At 36.1% G+C, this 20,266-nt stretch overlaps 1 protein-coding gene across 9 annotated transcripts in view; it reads right to left on the bottom strand.

Annotated features, from left to right (window-relative positions):
- The window catches only part of LOC113520464 (potassium voltage-gated channel protein Shaker), a 414,011-nt gene that overhangs the window by 60,453 nt on the left and 333,292 nt on the right, over nucleotides 1-20,266 (bottom strand). For all 9 annotated transcript variants that reach the window (XM_052896696.1, XM_052896695.1, XM_052896693.1 and 6 more), the window contains one exon: nucleotides 685-802. In XM_052896696.1, the coding sequence (XP_052752656.1) occupies nucleotides 685-802 (118 nt within the window). The remainder of the gene's footprint in view (nucleotides 1-684; nucleotides 803-20,266) is intronic.

Genomic DNA, 20,266 nt, shown 5'->3' with positions numbered 1-20,266 from the left:
TTGTCCAATTTTACTATTGCATTTCATCTATTTCTCGTTTAATTCTGGCGTAGAATAGGCCACCCCTTCCTTTCCTGTGGGTGTCGTAAGAGGCCACTAAGGGAGGGCGAGGGATGGGCAGCAAGTTCCTTTTTAAAACATCTCCAAAGCTTCACTGTGGTTACCAATCCGCCTGATAAGCGTGGCGAATCTTTGGTTTGATATTTCTTATTGCAAATTAGCAGGTCAAAAGCTTATATAAAATATATATTTATCATTTGAGAAATATATAGGTTCGTATATATTTCTCAAAATTAACTTGAAACTAGATGGCGCTCTTTGTTACATAATACCTTAAAAATAAAACTTACATAAAAATAACAAATAACATCATTACATCATTAGATGTTTAGAAATCAGTGTTAAATTTACAACTAAATTTATGAGCACTATTTAAGCGATCTTTTTTTTTGTGGTTTTGATTTTTTTTTATATTTTTATATATATTAACTGATTGACCGCCAAACGTCGTTTTACCTTCTACCGCCATCTACCGGCCTACTTTGTCTTATCAGTAAAATAAGTATCTTATCTCAAGTTAGAGCAAAAAAATCATTAAAATCGATTTATTTTTGGAGATTAGCGTGAACGAATATCGTAACATGGAATTTTGTATAATAAATAAATAATTCTAGTAATACTTACATTTATAACTACTCTCTCGCAAAAGTCGTGATCGTGTTGTATTGGTTCGAATGTAACGACTCCTCCTTGGGGTGGCCGTCCAGTTTCTTCCTCTTGACTGCAAAGTTTCGGCAGCGACCTGAACAAAATATTATTGAATTAGTTACATGTCTTGTATACTGTGCAGAGGAGTGGGGATGCTTAGTAATATGTTGCTTAAGGATGGCATTTAGATAGCCGTATGGTCCCAGCATAGAATGGACCATCCGCGAGTGTCATAAGAGGCAACTACGGGAAGTTTATAGTTAGGTGTTTTTTTTTATTCAACTTGGAATGGCAAACAAGCTGACGGCCCACCTGATGGAAAGTGGTAACCGTCGCCTATAGACATGAGCAGTACCATGGACATAACAGAGTACACTGTTTCACCCATGATACCCCCCATGCGTTGCCATTCCTGAGGACTCAGGTGTTATTCCTCCGTACCCAGTAAATTCACGTGTAAGGGATGGGCAGAATCTTCCCTCTTAAAACATCACCAAACCCTAACTGCTATTAAAATACCAAAAAAAATAAGTTTATAAGGATATCCAAAGATATCGATGACGTATCAGAATTCATAGAGCACAGTCAAGCGGATAATGTTTTAATCAAAAACGTTGGTTGCTTGTCGGGAACTCGTTTGCATAATTATTATTTTAATATTTAACAAACAATCAAGTTTTACATTTAGAAGATTATTTTTCCTGTAAGTTAATATTTAATCTTGACGTATTTAAAAAAAAATACAGTTCGCGCGTCTTACATGATGGTAAGTGACTACCACCGCCCGCCCATAAGCATCTGCAACACTGTAGGCATTGCAAGTGTGCTGCCGGCCTTTTAAAAAGGAACATGCACTTTTCTTGAAGGTTATGTATATATATATATATATATATATATATATATATATATATATATATATATATATATATATATATATATATATGTATGTATGTAATTTTTGAATTCTTGTTTTAATTTAATATTGTTTACTACATTGTACCGTCGACTGGTAGATAATGCCATAAGGTTAAGTCCGCCATTTACACTTTCTAAATATCTAAGTTTAATTAATAAATAAATAAATGTTAGTTTTCGAATATTTTTTTCGAAGCTTTGCTTATTTTGAAATTATACGGACTGTGTAATAAGTCGAATGGTATTTATTATTTGAGGGTGATAATTGATTTCCACCTTTCAAGATTTCGTATACGATACAAAGACTTACAGTATTTATGCCAATAATAAGAACACTGTTGCGCAATGAGCGCAAAATGCCGAGAGTAGATATTTCATGAAGAAGTCGGACGTGCTCAAATACAAGCCAGGGTTAGAGAGCCCTCCAGTTTACCCGCCAACCATTTTTCGCTGCAGCGATTGCTTTCTGCCCTGTTAACCTTTAACAATAGGGTTGTCCAAATACGGTGTCTATATTTTCACACACCTTGTCTGCTTTGGTCTATCTAAAAGTTTATATTTTATCTCTGGAATGTCTTATAAAGCAGCCAGTGAGAAAAACGGCCATATGGTTTACTTGGTATCTCGAAACAAAAACCATTTAATTTTAGCAACCATTATTTAAATATACATGTATTTTAATTTAATTGAAAAATATAAGTAAAAATGACAGATTATAGTTGAAAATTCATAAAACATAATACGACTTAAAAAAAGAAATCGGTAACATTCTTAGACGGTTAAATTTTCTATTTGTTTCTATTATTTTTTTAATTGACGAAGATGGAACCGTGCATCCGTTTGTGCTAACGGTAGACAATGGCATCAGTGTAGAATGGAACGATGATGACGAAGACAGGTTACTTGGCCAATCCTGGCGGTTTCGGTAGGGTTACCCACGATGGATTTTCTAAGGGGATTACGGAGAGGCCGGCCTGACGCCATGACGGAGATTATTGTTTCAATTACTATCAATCCATCCTATCTCTTATATGTTACTATCAGTAGGCTTGTGAAGTGACAGCCCTGTATAAAGTGGTATTGGGAAAGTGCTGCGTTGCGCTGGACTCAGCACTAGACGCGGTGAGGGTCCAACGAGCGTTGTTTTTCTAGGCGCCTTTTATCGTGAATCGCTCTTCATACCACTCAAGATAACGTTTAAAAGATAATTCGATGAATTAAATACTCAGCAAGCAACAAGACCGTTAGCCAGAAATAGGTGAAGATCACTTTTAAGGGTCGCCCAAACGATGGATAATTTTTAGCGTACATATTTATCCGTTATATTAAAGCACAGAGAATGCGTGAGCGCGTGTTAGAGTTGTCCACCGGTTGTCTGTCGGTGATATATAGCAATATCTATATAGTGTTGTTACAATATCTATATATCGGTGTAATAACGGATATACTAATAAACATCAGTTATCCAGTATATAATATCGAAATGAAGAACATACCAGATAAAGAACACAAAAGTAAATTTTAAGTTATCCAGATAAAACAGTTCTCCATCTGGTTTGGTTTAATATTAAATAAATACAATTTTTAATATTAAATAAGATGAATTAATAATAAATAAGAGATAGTCTATATATATATATATATATAGAGTGTAGTTCCCGGCATGGAATAGGCCATCCCATCCTTTCCAGTAGGTATCGTAAAGGACGACTAAGAGAGCTTTTGGGGGAGGGACGAGCAGTAGCGTCTCTCTTAAAACATAACCAAAAGCCAAACTGTGGCTACTGCCTGTCAAGCGTGGCAACAACTGACAAAATTCCCCTTATATGGGAGACTATGTCCAGCAGTGGACAGTTAACGGTTGATACAAGAAAAAAAGTGGGGGGACCGTTACATTATCATCCATTATAAAAAAAAAAAACAATAAAATAAGTGACATCTAATATATAAAATTCTCGTGTCGCGGTGTTTGTTACCATACTCCTCCGAAACGGCTTTACCGATTTTTATGAAATTTTGTGTGCATATTGGGTAGGTCTGAGAATCGGCCAACATCTATTTTTCATACCCCTTAATCATAAGGGTGACCTACTCCTAAAAATTAATTATTTATTTTATTGACAAATTTTTTTATTTTTATTTTATTATGATTTAGAATTGAAAAATACATACAACTCCAAATTTTCACGCTTTTACGATCAACCCATGTTTTTCAATCGCGAATTTATATGCCGCAATAGGTTTACAAGATGACAATTGAATATAATAATTGTAGTACGATATATTTTCATGTATAGTTCTAGAAATAATGTATATGGTAAAACAATGTTTGCCGAGTCAGTTAGTTATTTTATATAAATGAAAATAGGTGGTTGAACTATCGTAATGAATTAACGATAAGGGACTTTTGCCTATTTTGCCTCAATGCCATAGATATAGCTGACGTTTAAACTTGCAAGTGATTATATTGTTTTCAACCAATCAACATATTAATTGTTATAAATCAATCCTGTGAATTCAGTACAAACTGCTCGCGTCTAAATGTAGATTCGTAAAGCTATAAAGTGAGAAACATTCCCATCAACTGATTTACAAGTGATACTAGTAGAATCGAGCTTAGTGTACTGGGGAAGTGCGAGAATCATTGATCTGTGTAAATAATAACAGCTCGTTTACTTCCAGACTCGTCTAAATATAATCATCGAATATAATACGTAGATCATCATCAGCCTACGCTTATCCTAACTATTGTCTGGTTTTGGGGGAAATGGATTGTTAGCAATGGAGTTTGACAGCCCCATTACTAGCAATATGCCCTATTAGGTCGACCTTCACGTGTTTCCCCCTGGAAACCATCGTGAACAATTCTTGTTGAATTCGTCACGATGGGCCAACTGACCTGCTTCATCCTCACCTATCATTCTTCACTGGTGCTCCGCCAGCGTATCCCGATAGCGCAGGCGGGATTACCATTCCATTATCACGCATTAAAAAAAAAACTATGGTATCAGCGTAAGTAGCTTTTCTTTTTCTTTTTCTTTATTTTCAGTCATTTCCGCATTCACTTCCATTCTGGCCATATCATTTTTCACACAGTCCGTCCAAGTCTTTTTAGGTCTCCCTCTACCCTAATAGCCACATTAATACTTAATACCTTTCTTAAAACATACTCCTCATCTCTGTGCATCTCGTATCCATACCAAATTAGAAAGAATATAATAAGTAAATATTATGGTAAATTAAATTTATTTAAAATAAATTTCAAATGTTCAAAGTCCTTTTTTAATTGCAAATCTATCAGCTTTTTTTCAATGAGTGTATAAAGGATATTTTTAAATTACCCAATTAAGTATATAAATTTTAAATAAAACGAGCATATTGCATTACGTTCATTAGCACAGGGAAATGGGACAGTTGTTACAGAGAATGTCAATATTAGAGACAAAGCTAAAGCGAGCCGGGGGAGATACGTAACAGTCGCTGCATAAAAGCATCTAACAAATCCATCTCACGGTGTTCCAGATATGTCGGGCGCACAAATGGCCGAATAAAACCACTGCGAGGACCCCCCTTTGTGATACGGCATTTATCTCCCAGCAAAGTTTCCTTAATGTGAGCAACACTCATTGATCTACGTTCACTTTGAGTTCGAGTTATAAAATAAATTCGGATATTGGAAAACATACCCGTCAGAAGCAACAATCACCATTATTGTTACCTTTTGTGTATGTTTTATGTATGTTTCATGGCAAATATTGAGCTATTGTGTTGGACATTACGTTGTATGTAATGATTAGAATTAACACTTATTGTGATACAGGTAAAATTAAATGCAATTTGCTTCATTTTGCCATCTTGCAATCCTATTGCAGAACATAAAAATAGCGCTTAAAAAACAGGGGTTGCTCGTAAAAGGGTGAAAATTTAAAGTTGAATGCATTTCTCAATGCTAAATCTTAATAAAATAAAAATAAAAAAAATTGACAAAAAAAAAAAAGAAATTTAGCTGTGCGTCACCCTTATCATTGAGGGGTATAAAAATAGATGTTGGCCGATTCTCAGACCTACCCAATATGCACACAAAATCTCATGAAAATCGGTAAAGCTTCAGAGGAGTTTGGTAACAAACATCGTGACACGAGAATTTTATATATTAGATATATATACATATATAATATAAATAAAAATGAATAGCCGAATGTATTATAAGCGGTTTTTACATCATAAGGTTATTACATCATAAGGGCTGCATCTTTTTGCCTAAACCCTGTAATTTAGTATATCCTTTCAAAAAAAAAAAAATCCAAATCGGTTTACAACTGACTACTTTTATGAGGTAACAAACATTAAGAAAAAACTAATTGAGAACCTCTCTCTTTTTGAAGGAGATTAAAAAAAATACCTTTTTTTTATCCACGTTTAATTTGGGATTTTTATTTTTTAACATGTCAATCCCATACAATCTTATCAAGTTATCTACTATTATAATTATAACTTAGTAATGCTACTTACTAATTCACTTAAGTACAAAGCAATTTTGGTAGTAGGAGCATGCATTATGCTCTGAACAATCCCCACATCAAATTTTATTAATATTAAATGTTTTTTAAAAATGTTTCCCTTTCCCTTCGGTTCCTGTCACATTCCATCAATAGGTGCTGCACATCTTCAACTTTTCCACAGACAATGCAATTTGGTAAATTTTCTTTTTTCATTAAATATGCAAACTTTCTTGATGGATCGTGACCAGATCTGATTCTTAAATACTTATTGCTCTTATTTGATGCAACAATGAGCAAAACGCTGTCCGAGCTCTAAATTGCTGCTGGCGGTAAACTTCCAGTCAATTCTATAGAGAGAGAGAGAGAATACTTCTTTTTTATGAGTTATATTTTATTGTTTCATTCACAACGACCTATTTGACTGTCAATCAACACAATTCCACGAAGGAATGTTTAAGATTCTTGGAAAGTTATAAAACAGTGAAACGAACGAATAACATTGGGATATACTCGTATACGTTATTTGTGTCACGTCTCTTTGGAGCGCTAATGGGATTTGATTATACGCTATTGTGCATTAAAATGATCGGAGGATATTTCATTGCACAGACCTAGTTAATAACTTGTTATTTTTATGTTTTTTTTTATACCACTGAGGTGGCAAACAAGCATACGGCCCACCTGATAGTAAGCAGTTACCGTAGCCTATGAACACCTGCAATATCAATGGTATTACGCGCGCGTTGCCGACCCTGAAGAAACCTCTTTACCCCCCTTTTGAACAACCTCATGCTGTAGTCTCTTGGGAAAACCTCGGCAGGGAGCTCATTCCAAAACCTGAGTGTTCGTGGGAGAAAACATCTCTGAAACCGCGTTGTACGCGACCATTTAGGTTGTAAGGTATGAGAGTGAACTCTTTTTATGTTATTTTAGCTAAATCTTTATTATCTTTAATATCAGCCGTTACCTGTTCACAGCTGAACATAGCTTTCTCCATAAGGGAAGTTTTGCCAGTAGCGACAGGCGGGTTTTTTTTTATGGGTGAAAATGGAATGTTAACCCCGCCTACGCTAACGGGATACGCTGGCGGAGCACCAGTGAAGGGTGATAGATGAGAATGAAAACAGACCAGTTAGCCCATCATGATGAATTCATCAGGAATTAACCATGATAGTTTCCAGGGAGAACCGCGAGGACCAGGTCGACCAGGTTGGGTATATTGCTAGCAATGGGATTCTCAGTCTTCATTACTAACAATCCCTTTTCCTCCCGCAGCAGGCGGGTTGGCGACCGCAGTTTGGCTTTTGATGCTGTTGTTGGACGCTGCTACGCATACTTTGATCACAAAGTTCCCAGAGCAACCTCTTACCGTAAGAGGTAAGAGTCTTACGGCACGAGAACAAGAGTGGTCTTTTCTATGCCGGGATCACATGGCCAAGTGTAGTCTACAGTAGTTTAATACGTTGCCAATTTGTCATAGAAGTACTATAACATAAGTAATAGTTATTCATGTATAGAAGAAACATTGGAAAATGAATGAATGAATGAATGGTTTATTTTCTCTTCACAAAAGGTAGAATAAAGTGACAACTTGAAGTACAATTTGATATGAAGACCAATTCTGTGAGAGACTGGTGCTTGCGGTAGGTTTAGAAGAACCTGTGTTAAAAGTCACCAGTGCCCCATCTCCAAAACACATAGTAAACAGTTTATGCTGTCCATAACAATCGTCAAGCCCGATGGAAGCATGTTGGAAGCTTCTAAATACAGATTGGTTGCGTATTCACACATATTTGTTTACAAACATTAGTTCGTAAGAGCAAAGTAGAATATTTGACGGATTTATCCGTCAACCGTGTTGGCAAAGCTGTGAGAATCGAAGCTGTAGCCGCACTAGGCAGTGAGTCACGCTCTCAGAGTTTATATGGAGTCGTTTACATTATTGAAATTATAATAATATAGATAATACTAGCGACGCCAAATGTATTAAGGCGGTTGTGTATTAAATAAATTTGGATACAAAACACTAGATGGCGCTAGAAACGAGAATCGTGGTTTTTGTACATTTTTTTATGGGTGAAAATGGTATGGTAACCCCGCCTGCGCTAACGGGATACGCTGGTGGAGCACCAGTGAAGGGTGATAGATGAGAATGAAAACAGGTCAGCTAGCCCATCATGATGAATTCATCAGGAATTAACTATGATAGTTTCCAGGGAGAACCGCGAGGAGGTCGACCTGGTTTGGTATATTGCTAGCAATGGGATTCTCAGTCTCCATTACTAACAATCCCTTTCCCCCCAGGTTTTTGTACATTATCGTGTGATGGCCTCAAATGCATTGTAGGGAGTCAGTGGATGCAAATGATTCAGGAACGTTCCTTATGGGGGTTTATGGGGTTGGCCTATTTTGAGGGAGGCAGTTGACAGATGATGGCTGAAAGGATGACGATGATAATGAATAGTGAGTGGCCTAAGTGGCTTAGAATAGTTTTATTTTAAATTCCCCCTCTTTCCTAATAGTACCAGAGGGAGACTTTGTACAAAAGTCGATTGCTTGGGTACCTCTGTCGCATTCATGTTTCTACCGTGAAGCAGTTGTGTTTGCATGGCTGTGTTTCGGTTTGAAGGTTACAGAGGAATAACACCTGAGTCCTCAGGAATGGCAACATATGGGGGGTTTCATGGGCGAAACAGTACACCCTGCTATGTCCATGGTACTGCTCATGTCTATAGGCGACGGTTACCACTTTCCATCAGGTGGGCCGTCAGCTTGTTTGTCATTCTAAGTCGTATAAAAAAACAAACAAAATAGTGTAATACATTATTCTTGTAAATATTTCTTATATAAACAATTGTTTACTTACTAAATCCCTATACACACGAATGCATCATTATAACAAAGACACTGTTCGAAGGTACACTGTGGGTGTGATATCCAAAACCGAACTGGTCCAGCTAAAATAAGGTTATTCTAATATTAGTCGAGTACGCTAAAACACACGGTCGGTTTGGAAAATCACAATAAATAGGAACATGCGGTGTGCGTGGGCGCCGACGAGAGACAGTTGTGACCACGCTGTGACAAGTGTGACGACATCGCCACACTGTCACTCTTTACTTGTCTTTAAAAAAAAAAATCATTTATCTAGTACAATTCTATCAGAGGGAGACTTTGTACAAAAATCGTTTGCTTGGGTACCTCTGTCTCATTCAACCGTAAAACAGTTGTGTCTGCATGGCTGTGTTTCGGTTTGAAGGGTGGGATATGGCGTGAATTTATAGGGTACAGAGGAATAATACCTGAGTCCTCAGGGATGGCAACGCATGGGGGGTATCATGGGCGAAACAGTATACTCTGTTATGTCCATGGTACTGCTCATGTTTATAGGCGACGGTTACCACTTTCTATTAAGTGGGCCGTCAGCTCGTTTGCCATTCTAAGTTGTATAAAAAAACACATTTTTATTATATGTACTTTGAAAAGCAAACAGGTTGATGACCTGCTTATTTGGATATGGTACCCATGTAATATGTAATACCACATTATACTCTGCATGTAATAGATAAAAATAAATTTATTCCTATAAACATCTGTGTGCAGTAAGTACATACTGGGTATTATAATGATGTTGTAGTTCTAACATGTTTTGCCAATATTGGCATGCAAATTTTTCGTTGACGACTGTAGCTTTACAAAAAAGATATACCTACTGCAATAATATAATAATAACAAATAATAATAATTAAAAAATAATGGACAAAAAATTAAATAGTTTTTGTAAATGTCCAAAATTTAAATGACATTTAAACATAGAGTACATAATATCTTTATAATTTACTTTAGTTTAGGTTTAGAGGCTATAAATATCAAGAACAAGTAATTAAAAAAATATTTAAAGATAAAAAATTTCTTTGAGTACACTGCCAGCTGGTAGGGTGCCTAGGATACTTGCTGCATTTCCACGCTGAATAGCAATGGAAATGCGTTGACCAAAGTATAGGCCAGCCTTCTGATCACAAGAGGTAAGTTTAGGTATGTCTTATTAAAATTTGTCAAATAGTTTTATTTGTTTTATTTTTCTTAAACAAATTTGTGTTTAAACTTTTGTTTAGCTCTGCAATTTTATTGTAGATTTTTAGTGTCATACACATAACACTTTTTTGCAGCCTAGCTGTATCGGTTGGAAAGAAATGTACTTATTACGTCTATTTCTAATGACCCTGTCAGATAATCTAGAAAATAAAGGTCGACTCCTACAAATATGGTCATTTCATGCCCATTTTAATCTCCTTTAAATTAACTTTATGTTTTATTTTTGGAGAATTTTCATTATTAATTCGACTTATACATAGGTCGCTACAAAGACTGGATTAGGTAAATCAATCTATGTAGAAAATGTTTATATAAAGCAGAAAAATTCTGCTCATTAGCTTGGCCGCGTGGTCCGGCATAGAATAAGTCACCCCTTCTTTTATCATGTAAGTCGTAAGAGGCGACTAAGGGAAGGCGAGGGATGGACAGCAGCGTCTCTCTTGAAACATCTCTAAATCCTAACTGCGGTTGCCAAGCGTAACAATTACTGGCGAACCCCCTAAGAGGGAGGCTTATGTTCAGCAGTTGACAGTTAAAAGCTGATATGGTCAACTCATGCTCACTTATATTTTAATCTAACATCTTACGTTACATATCTTCGAATATTTTGGAGTGAAAATAATTTTACATAACTCAAATTTGTAAGTACTATTGAAACCTCTTATCGTTACAACAGGATATGTGCTAATAAAAGTACCATATTATAATATGCAGTGATAGGGGGATAGAGGGGAAAGGGATTGTTAGTAATGGAGACTAAAAACCCCGTTGCTAGCAATATACCCAACCAGGTCGACCTCCTCGTGGATCCCCCTGGAAACTATCATGGTTTTTTTTATGGGTGAAAATGGTATGGTAACCCCGCCTGCGCTAACGGGATACGCTGGCGGAGCACCAGTGAAGGATGAGAGAAGTGAAGGGAGAACCGCGAGGAGCTCAACCTGGTTGGGTCTATTGCTAGCAATGGGATTCTCAGTCTCCATTACTAACAATCCCTTTCTCTCCAATAAACTATCATGATTAAATCCTAATGAATTCATCATGATGGGCTAACTGGCCTGTTTTCATTCTCATCTATCACCCTTCACTGGTGCTCCGCCAGCGTATCCCGTTAGCGCAGGTTCATACTATTCCATTTTCATCCATCAAAAAAAAAATTATAGTAATAGAAAAAACAAATAACTAAATCCCGACTGATAAATCTAGACAAAGCTTTGTAAAACTCCAGGAGACAATAAAATGGATGCGTTTATTTATATTCATAGGTGTAGTTGTAATATATTGTTGGAATTGCAACCGTCTGTCCATTATTTGCAGATTAAACCTAGACGGCTGTACGTGACCAGAGGAAAGAATGAGGATTTAGTACAAATGTTATTTGCTCGGGTGCATGGAGCCCACTATTCAGTGGCTTCGACCATAATTTAAAACGGACAATCGTGATCCGACGAATCAAGCGGGCAAACTAAAGAAGATCGCTTGAGACTTTTCGCATTATCCAATTTTATTGTCATTGATTAAGAGAAACTTGGCGTATTGGTGTGTCCCTTAATCCTTCTTTGCATAATGGTGGAAATTTCCATCATAACATTGTATGCCTAAAAATTATATAAAAGAACAAGTTCACTTTAAATTGATCGTGTCTGGGATAGATATCTTTTTAATGTTCATTGCAGCAGAAAAAAAAACATAGCTATGAAATTTATTTTTTAACCATTTTTCCTTTAATTTTGAACATTTCACTTTTTAAAGCAGATATAGCAAAAACATTTTTGAACTCTCAAGATCAATTATAATTATTTCTGTTATTGCTAATAAAGATTTTTTTTTAAACACTGCCTGTCGATTTTATTCGCTCTCTATTCATGTGTCATGTACCAAAAATGTTACTAATAATACATTAGTAACCGGACCCCTGATTCGGGAGAAGGCCATTTGTTTAAATTTATTTTGGCAGTCTTTAAATATCAGTTCTGCCAACGACTCGAGTCTATTCGAACTACTACTATTTCTTGTATAAACAAGTGGTAGCAAATGGTACCCAATAATGTTTGATGTATAACGCAATTATTTAACTAAACATTATTAAAAAAAAAAAAAATTAATCACACATGTTAAACTTAACCTTAATACTTTAACTATGATCACACATTATTCGTTTTATTTTTTAATTAAAAAAATATCTGTTCTCCTTTTGAATGGGATGTCGAAATTAGAAACAGTTTTCAGTTTTATTTGCAGATGTTCGATTGGCACATTTTTTAACACAACACATAATATTTATTTACTTATTTATTTGAGAATACCGTGCTTTAATAATTTAAAAAGATTAGTGGTCCCGGCATAGAATGGGCCACCCAATCCGTGGATCCATCCGTGGATGTCGTAAGAGGCAACTAAGGGAACTCAATGTTCGAGAGATGTATAGCAGCGTCCCTCTTAAAACATCACCAAAGCGCAACTGCGGTTGCCAACCCACTTGGCAAGCGTGGCAACTACTGTCATAACCCTCCAAGGCGAGGTTTATGATCACAAGTAGACAGTTAAAGGCTGATATGATGATGATGATGATAGAGCTGTTATTATTTGGATAATTATTATATTTCTCCTAACTTTACCAGAGGGAGACTTTGTACAAAAGTCGTTCGCTTGGATACCTCTGTCCCATTCGTGTTTCAACCGTGAAGCAGTTGTGTTTCCATGGCTGTTTCGGTTTGAAGGGTGAGATATGGCGTGAATTTACAGGGTGCAGAGATATAACACCTGAGTCCTCAGGAATGGCAACGTATGGGGGGTATCATGGGCGAAACAGTATACTCTGTTATGTCCATGGTACTGCTCATCTCTATAGGCGACGGTTACCACTTTCCATCAGGTGGGCCGTCAGCATGTTTGCCATTCTAAGTTGTATAAAATAAACTTCTATAAACTCATAATTAATTTTGCATCTATAAGTCTGGTATTTAAAATTTATAATTATTATCATATTATATATTATTAGCTAATATTAAACAGCTTCTTCAAAATTAGACCTATAGTAATGTAAAAGAGATTTTCAGTAACAAAAGCCTTTAGTCCCGCCCTAACAGAATATCTTTCTCTCTTGCTCCCATTACGATGCCTAAAAGTAGCATATGTGTCAATTTATTTTATATTTGACTATATGGTATGAATCCGTATGACAGTAATGAAAGAAATAGGGTAGAAAGGAACTGTTAATAATAGGGTCTAATGAATCCATTGCTAGCAATACACCCTATCAGGTCGACCTCCACGCGGTTCCCCCTGGAAACCATCATGGTTAACTCTACCGGAATTCGTAGCGATGGGCTAACTGACCTGCTTTCATCGTCACCTATCATCACTCACTGGTGCCCCGCCAGCTTATACCGATAGCGTAGACGGGGTTACCATTCCATAATCGTCTATTAAAAAAAATTAAATAAATAAATAAATAAACATTATATAGTGTGCAGTAAACTGAACAGGATTTGTACTTTATCAAGTCCATTGCGCACAGTGGAACGTTTATCGTACACATATTAATTAAAACATTTTAACAGGATGTCATTAGCACGCTAATTACCAGGCGGTGGAATGGTTCGGAATTAACTGGACATTGTATTACGCATCTATTTGAAAATAAAATGTGTTATATTTTTAGTTTTTTTTTTTTTTTTTTTTATTAACTGCGAAACTATAAAAGTTATTTGTTATTCTTTATCATAATATTAGCTGTTAACTTTCCACTGATGAATATAGGTCTTCCTTTATTTGCCACTCTTGGCAGATTGATAAACGCAGATAGGCCTTTTTTTAACCTTTCTTTGCATAATGGTGGAAATTTCCATCATAACATTGAATGCCCAAAAATTATATAAAAGACCAAGTTCTTTTTAAGTTTATCGTGTCTGGATACCTTTTTAATGTCCATTGCAAAAAACAAAACATAGCTGTCAAATTTATTTTATTAACTATTTTTCCTTTAATTTTGAACCTGAAATATATCACCTTGATTAATTTCACCAATAAAAAAAAATCATGCAAAGAAAAGTTAATAACGCATTTCACGAGTTTAGACGTTAGTTTAGAGTTTAACTTAGGTTAGCGAAAACATTAAAAAGATATATAGATGAACGTTCACGCTCACTGTTTTACTTTATCCGAGCAGTAAGTACTTTATATTATTCTCAATTTCGTGTATAATATAGTATATGTCATATATATGTAATCATATATATGTTATTTTTATTTATTTATTTATACATGTAAATTTATTGTACGTATGTATATCAATAATTACTAGTGTACCGCATTCGAGTATTCTGACACTTCCCTATGGTTGACTGGGAGATAATGCTTTTAGCATTAAGTCCGCCATATACACATATTTGCATTAATTAATAAATAAATAAATAGATAAAGAAATAAAAATAAAGATAATATAAACTTGACAGCTATGTTTTTTTTTGCAATGGACATTAAAAAGGTATCCAGACACGATCAACTTAAAGTGAACTTGTTATTTTATATAATTTTTGGGCATTCAATGTTATGATGGAAATTTCCACCATTATGCAAAGAAGGGTTAAAGTTTCTTACTACTACGCCCGAATGTTCTGAGATACAAATACAATTTCTAGGGACAGTGCAAAGCCGCGCCCAGTCGCAGCCGCACCGCGCCTCGCCGCATAGCGCAGGGTAATCGATCTTCCGACCATAGACGAGATGGAAAGACTGAGACGAGAATAATCGTTTGTCTAATATCACAAATATTCGAAAAGAGAGCGAGTGCCATTAACTGCCCACTAGTGAACATATAGGCCTTCCCCATAAGGGGAGTTTTGGAACTCGAATTGGAAACCGCAGTTAGGCTTTAGAGATGTTTTAAGTAAGACACTGCTGCCAATCCCTCTACCATTAAATTACCTTTTTCGCATCTTACAATAGAGTGAGGTGGCCTATTCTATTCTAGGATCATACGGCCATAAAAAACAAGAATACTGATCACATAGAATTGTTGGATTTTCAATTTGGATTTGTCAAATTCAGATTGAATCAGAAATTGGATTTTCTATGTAATAATTGACATGAGACAAAATATGAGTAAACTTTTCGACAACACACAAGAATAATCAAAACCAGTACACATTTCAAACAGATATTGCATGACATACAAAACAAAAATGTAAATTGAGAAACCCCATCCTTTGGATGTCGATCAGAACGAGATTATTTCACTTGGTAATCGAAAAAATTCTACACCTGGTGTACGTACGACGTTTAAGGTTTAATTTTTCCAATACTACGGAGGAAATTAACTGCGCAGTGAGATATATACATCGTTTCTAAATTGAATAAGATCGCGCATACAGCGAGTCGCTATTTGTTTTACGGAGTGTAAATTGGAATTATAATAAATATTATCTAAGCAACGGTAAATTGAAAATATTAAATTTCCGCGAGTAAAGTTGCTTGATTTTAATCGGCAAATCTCGCTCGTGGCATTTTTAAATACATTACAGCCGTTATACCTGCGTAATTGTAATAAATTAGAAATGCAAATAAAGTGTGCAAAATATTTAATAATCCTCACTAGTATTGCATCCTAGGCCATGTAGACCATCCCTTCCTTTCCCGTATGTGTTGTAAGAGTCGATAAAAGGATTTTAATTGTAGAGCGATAGACAGTAGAGTCCCTCTTAAAACATCTTTAAAATTCTAACTGCGGTTCCCAATTCGAGTTCCAAAACTCCCCTTATGGGGAAGGCTTATGTTCATTAGTGGACAGTTAATGGCTAAAATGTCGCTCTCTTTTCGAATGTTTATAATATTAAATAGATGATTTTTCTCATCTCATTCAAAGTCGTGATGCGAGCTTGGCAACTACTGGCAAAACCTCCCAAAGGAGAGGCTTATGTTCTCTCTCTTGTAAGGCTATTATCTCTTCAAAGCATATTGCCAAACATTCTACACGAGCAGCCTGTGGGTCAACTGCACACAGGCCTCACTCAGTGCTCTATGAATCCAGTACAATAATAGTTTTGTTGGGGTTACCTCGCTTTTATAGCGCTTCTAGCATGTTTGCTCAATCTCGCGTAGATGTTTACTACGCTATAAAGGGAAAGAGAACTGCATTATTGCTACATAAGGTTAGGACAAGCACCGACAGCATTCTAAAAGTAATAGGCGATAAATATTACTCGCCTACAATTAGGCATTTCATTCAGATGTTGTTCTAGTCGGCTGGCCCACATCTCAGTGAACTGCTTTAATTAATTTGCTTTTCTTTTTTTACTAACATAGTTTGTAAGAAACCTGTTACTAACAAAATGGACCGAATTGTAGTCTGAGTAATAAAGTATATTATTATTATATTATGCCCAGCAGTGGACAGTTAAAGGCGGATATGATGATAAAGCGTATAGTTCTATAGAGTATGATTCTAGTGGCGTTTGGGCTAGCGATCAAATTTCGTACTTTTTTACTAAAGTATTGTGAGAGGTATATTCATTCTATGCTTGCTTTTATTCATGAATTTACATTGGTGGAGTGAAAATACATTGTTTTGCTTTTAGTCTAAATCCTAGATTCTATATTGTAGTACATACATAACGTACAGACGTACTAGAATTTAGAATGAAATGTTTTTGTATAGTTTAATTTTTTTTACACAACTTAGAATGACAAACAAGCTGACGGCCCACCTGATGGAAAGTGGTAACCGTCGCCTATAGACATGAGCAGTACCATGGACATAACAGAGTATACTGTTTCGCCCATGACACCCCCCATGCGTTGCCATTCCTGAGGACTCAGGTGTTATTCCTCTGTACCCTGTAAATTCACGCCATATCCCACCCTTCAAACTGAAACACAGTCATGCAAACACAACTGCTTTACGGTTGAAACACGAATGGGACAGAGGCACCCAAGCAAACGACTTTTGCACAAAGTCTCCCTCTGGTAATAATTCCTTAGACTATAAGTTTTCATTTCATCATCACCATCTCAACCACGATAAGTCGATTACATATATCTTCCCCACAATTAGGAGGTATTACCAGTATTTGCCACACTTAGTAGGCGATTTAGCAACCGCATTTAGGTGTTTGGTGATGTTCTAAAAGAGACGCTGCTGTTTAACCCTCGACCATAAGTTCTCTTAATCGCCTCTTACGACACCTATAGGTATAAAGAAATGTCACACTCAGAGTCGATCCCGGAGTGAAACATTGCCAATCATACCACGGTATTACTATAATAAGCAAAACTCCAATAAATAATAATAAGTAAAAATCCGTACCTATAGTGATACAATATATATATATATATATATATATATATATATATATATATATATATATATATATAATAAATTATATGTATTTGATATTTTTGTGCATTACATGTTTTTATATTTTATGCATGAAAAATTATTAATTCACTCTTGCGCCACCTGCCCACTTCTATCTGTTCTCCTTTAACCAAAGGTTGTCTGTAAGAGATTGCCCTGGCGATAAGACCGCATTTTGTACCTTTATGTGTATATTTCAATCTGTATTTATGTTACTGTATTTCATTTGAATTATTCACTTGTCATTGTATATTTTTATTTATGGTGCAATAAAGAGTTAAATAAAATAAATGAATAAATACAATTTCAATGACTGGATAATATTGTAACAGATCCTTAGACTATTACTAAAGTGAAAAAAGTGTTGTCCTCCTCTCTCGTACTTGCTTTGCCCAACAGGGTCCATAATTGAAATGTTATCTACTGATTACATTACTGTATGCAATATGAAAGTAAATAAACAGTTGTTTACATTGCGTTCTGTTTCACATCGCATACATGTTAAGTGAATAATTTGTTCAGAAAAACAATAATATTTACATGTAATATTAAATCTAAACAAATGCCATGTTATGACTACAATGCTTTACAAAATTAACAACAGGCGTATTGCATTTGTTATGGTTATGTATATATGGGTAAATGCTATGGTTTTTTTTTTTATGAGTGAAAATGGTATGGTAAGCCCGCCTGCGCTGTCGGGATACGCTGGCGGAGCACGTGTGAAGGGTGATAGATGAGAATGAAAACGGGCCAGTTAGCCCATCATGATGAATTCATCAGGAATTAACCATGATAGTTTCCAGGGGGAATTGCGAGGAGGTCGACCTGGTTGGGTATATTGCTAGCAATGGGATTCTTAGTCTCCATTACTAACAAAATCTCTTTCCCCCAAATACTACGGTTTTTTTAATGGGTGATAATGCATTGGTACCCCCGCTTGCGCTGTCAGGATACGCTGGCGGGGCACCAGTGAGAGGTGATAGGCGAGGATGAAAAGGCAGGTCAGTTAGCCTATCGTGACGAATTCCATTAGAATTAACCATGACGGTTCCCAGGAGGAAACGCGTGGAGGTCGACCTGTCAGGGTATATTGCTAACAATGGGACTGGTAGTCTACTGTTAGGAGTAATATTAACGGACTGGGGGCAGAAGGGATTGTTAGTAATGGGGTCTCAACAGCTTATCTATTTGATACATTGAGTGACATTTAAGTGATTCTTCAGCAGGCAATCATATCTTTATACCGTATGGTCCTGGCATAAAATGGGCCACCCATTCCTTTCCCGTGGGTGTCGTAAGAGGTGACTAAGGAAAGGCGAGGGATAGACAGCAGCGTCCCACTTAAAATATCTCCAAAGCCTAACTGCGGTTGCCAACCCGCCTGCCAAGCATGGCAACTTATATCCAGCAATGGACAGTTCACGGCTGAAATAATAATAAATAATATGTTATGTGTATTATGAATAATATAATGTACAGTAAGGAAATTAAGAGCGTTAGCATCATTCGAAGAAAGTATTAGACCTGCAAAATTGAATATTTTCTCTAAAACAACATGGACTGTACGATTAAAAATACTTCTATACTAACAAATATAGATCGATCCAACTATCTATCTGGCACGGGAATCTTAAAATGATTGATCTATTACACGCATGAGTTTTTGGAAAATAAAAGAATACCAATGTTAATACTACAATTTCGACTCGACCCTGATATTTCTCTAAGATTGCCGTATGAAGGGATCATATACAGGGTGTATAGGATAGGCCACCCCTTACTTTCCCGTGGGTGTCATAAAAAGCGAAGGGAACTCGTTGAGGGATGAGCAGCAGCGTCCCTCTTAAAACATTACCAAAGCCTAATTGCGATTGCCAACCCGCCTGCCGAGCATGATTATTACTTGAAAGAAAGAAGAAAGAAAGAAAGAAAACATTTATTGACAACAACAAAAAGTTACATACATTATGAATTAAAAAAAAAAACTTTACATTTATTATTGCCAACGTGGTCACCACTCAGCATGTGCTGCAGCAATTTAATTGCTACAGCGCTGATATTCTGTGGTGCCCATACGTGACATTACGAACGACGACTTGCAAAACTATATTGGCTTTAACAAAAGGCTTATGTTCAGCAGCGGACAGTTAATGACTAATGATGATTTCTCTAAGATGATCATTTAAAAACCTCCAAAGAGATAACTGAAAGAGATCTATTATTGGACTTCGTGACAATAATAGAAAATGATTATAATGTCACAACACTATGGCATTATATTATGTCTCCATTGACGTTGGCGGCTGGCTATTAACTTCCGTTTACCATCACCAATCAATCAATGACAATCGTTCACAAATTCAGGTATTTAACTATGTAAGACAGAAAATACGAGTCGTGCACACACATTGGAATATTGTAACTAATACACCTAAAGTGGAACGCTACAAAATGCAACAATTAGTAATGTGTTCCCATCAAACGGGGGAAATGACAGCAGCGACGTTTATCGTTGATAGTACAAACAATACACGAATCGGGAACACTTTAAGGCAAGACTTACATATACTGTCTTAGAAATTACTAATTAGCCTGTCATCAGGAAAGTGATAGAACGAACATGGTATAATAACAGAAATACTGTGTCCCACCTCTTTGTTTCTGTCATTAGTGAGTGATTGTTAGT

This window comes from Galleria mellonella, unplaced genomic scaffold, assembly GCF_026898425.1.
Source record: "Galleria mellonella isolate WM207_F2 unplaced genomic scaffold, CSIRO_AGI_GalMel_v1 utg33, whole genome shotgun sequence".
NCBI lineage: Eukaryota > Metazoa > Arthropoda > Insecta > Lepidoptera > Pyralidae > Galleria > Galleria mellonella.
This window is presented reverse-complemented; position numbering and strand designations above follow the sequence as displayed.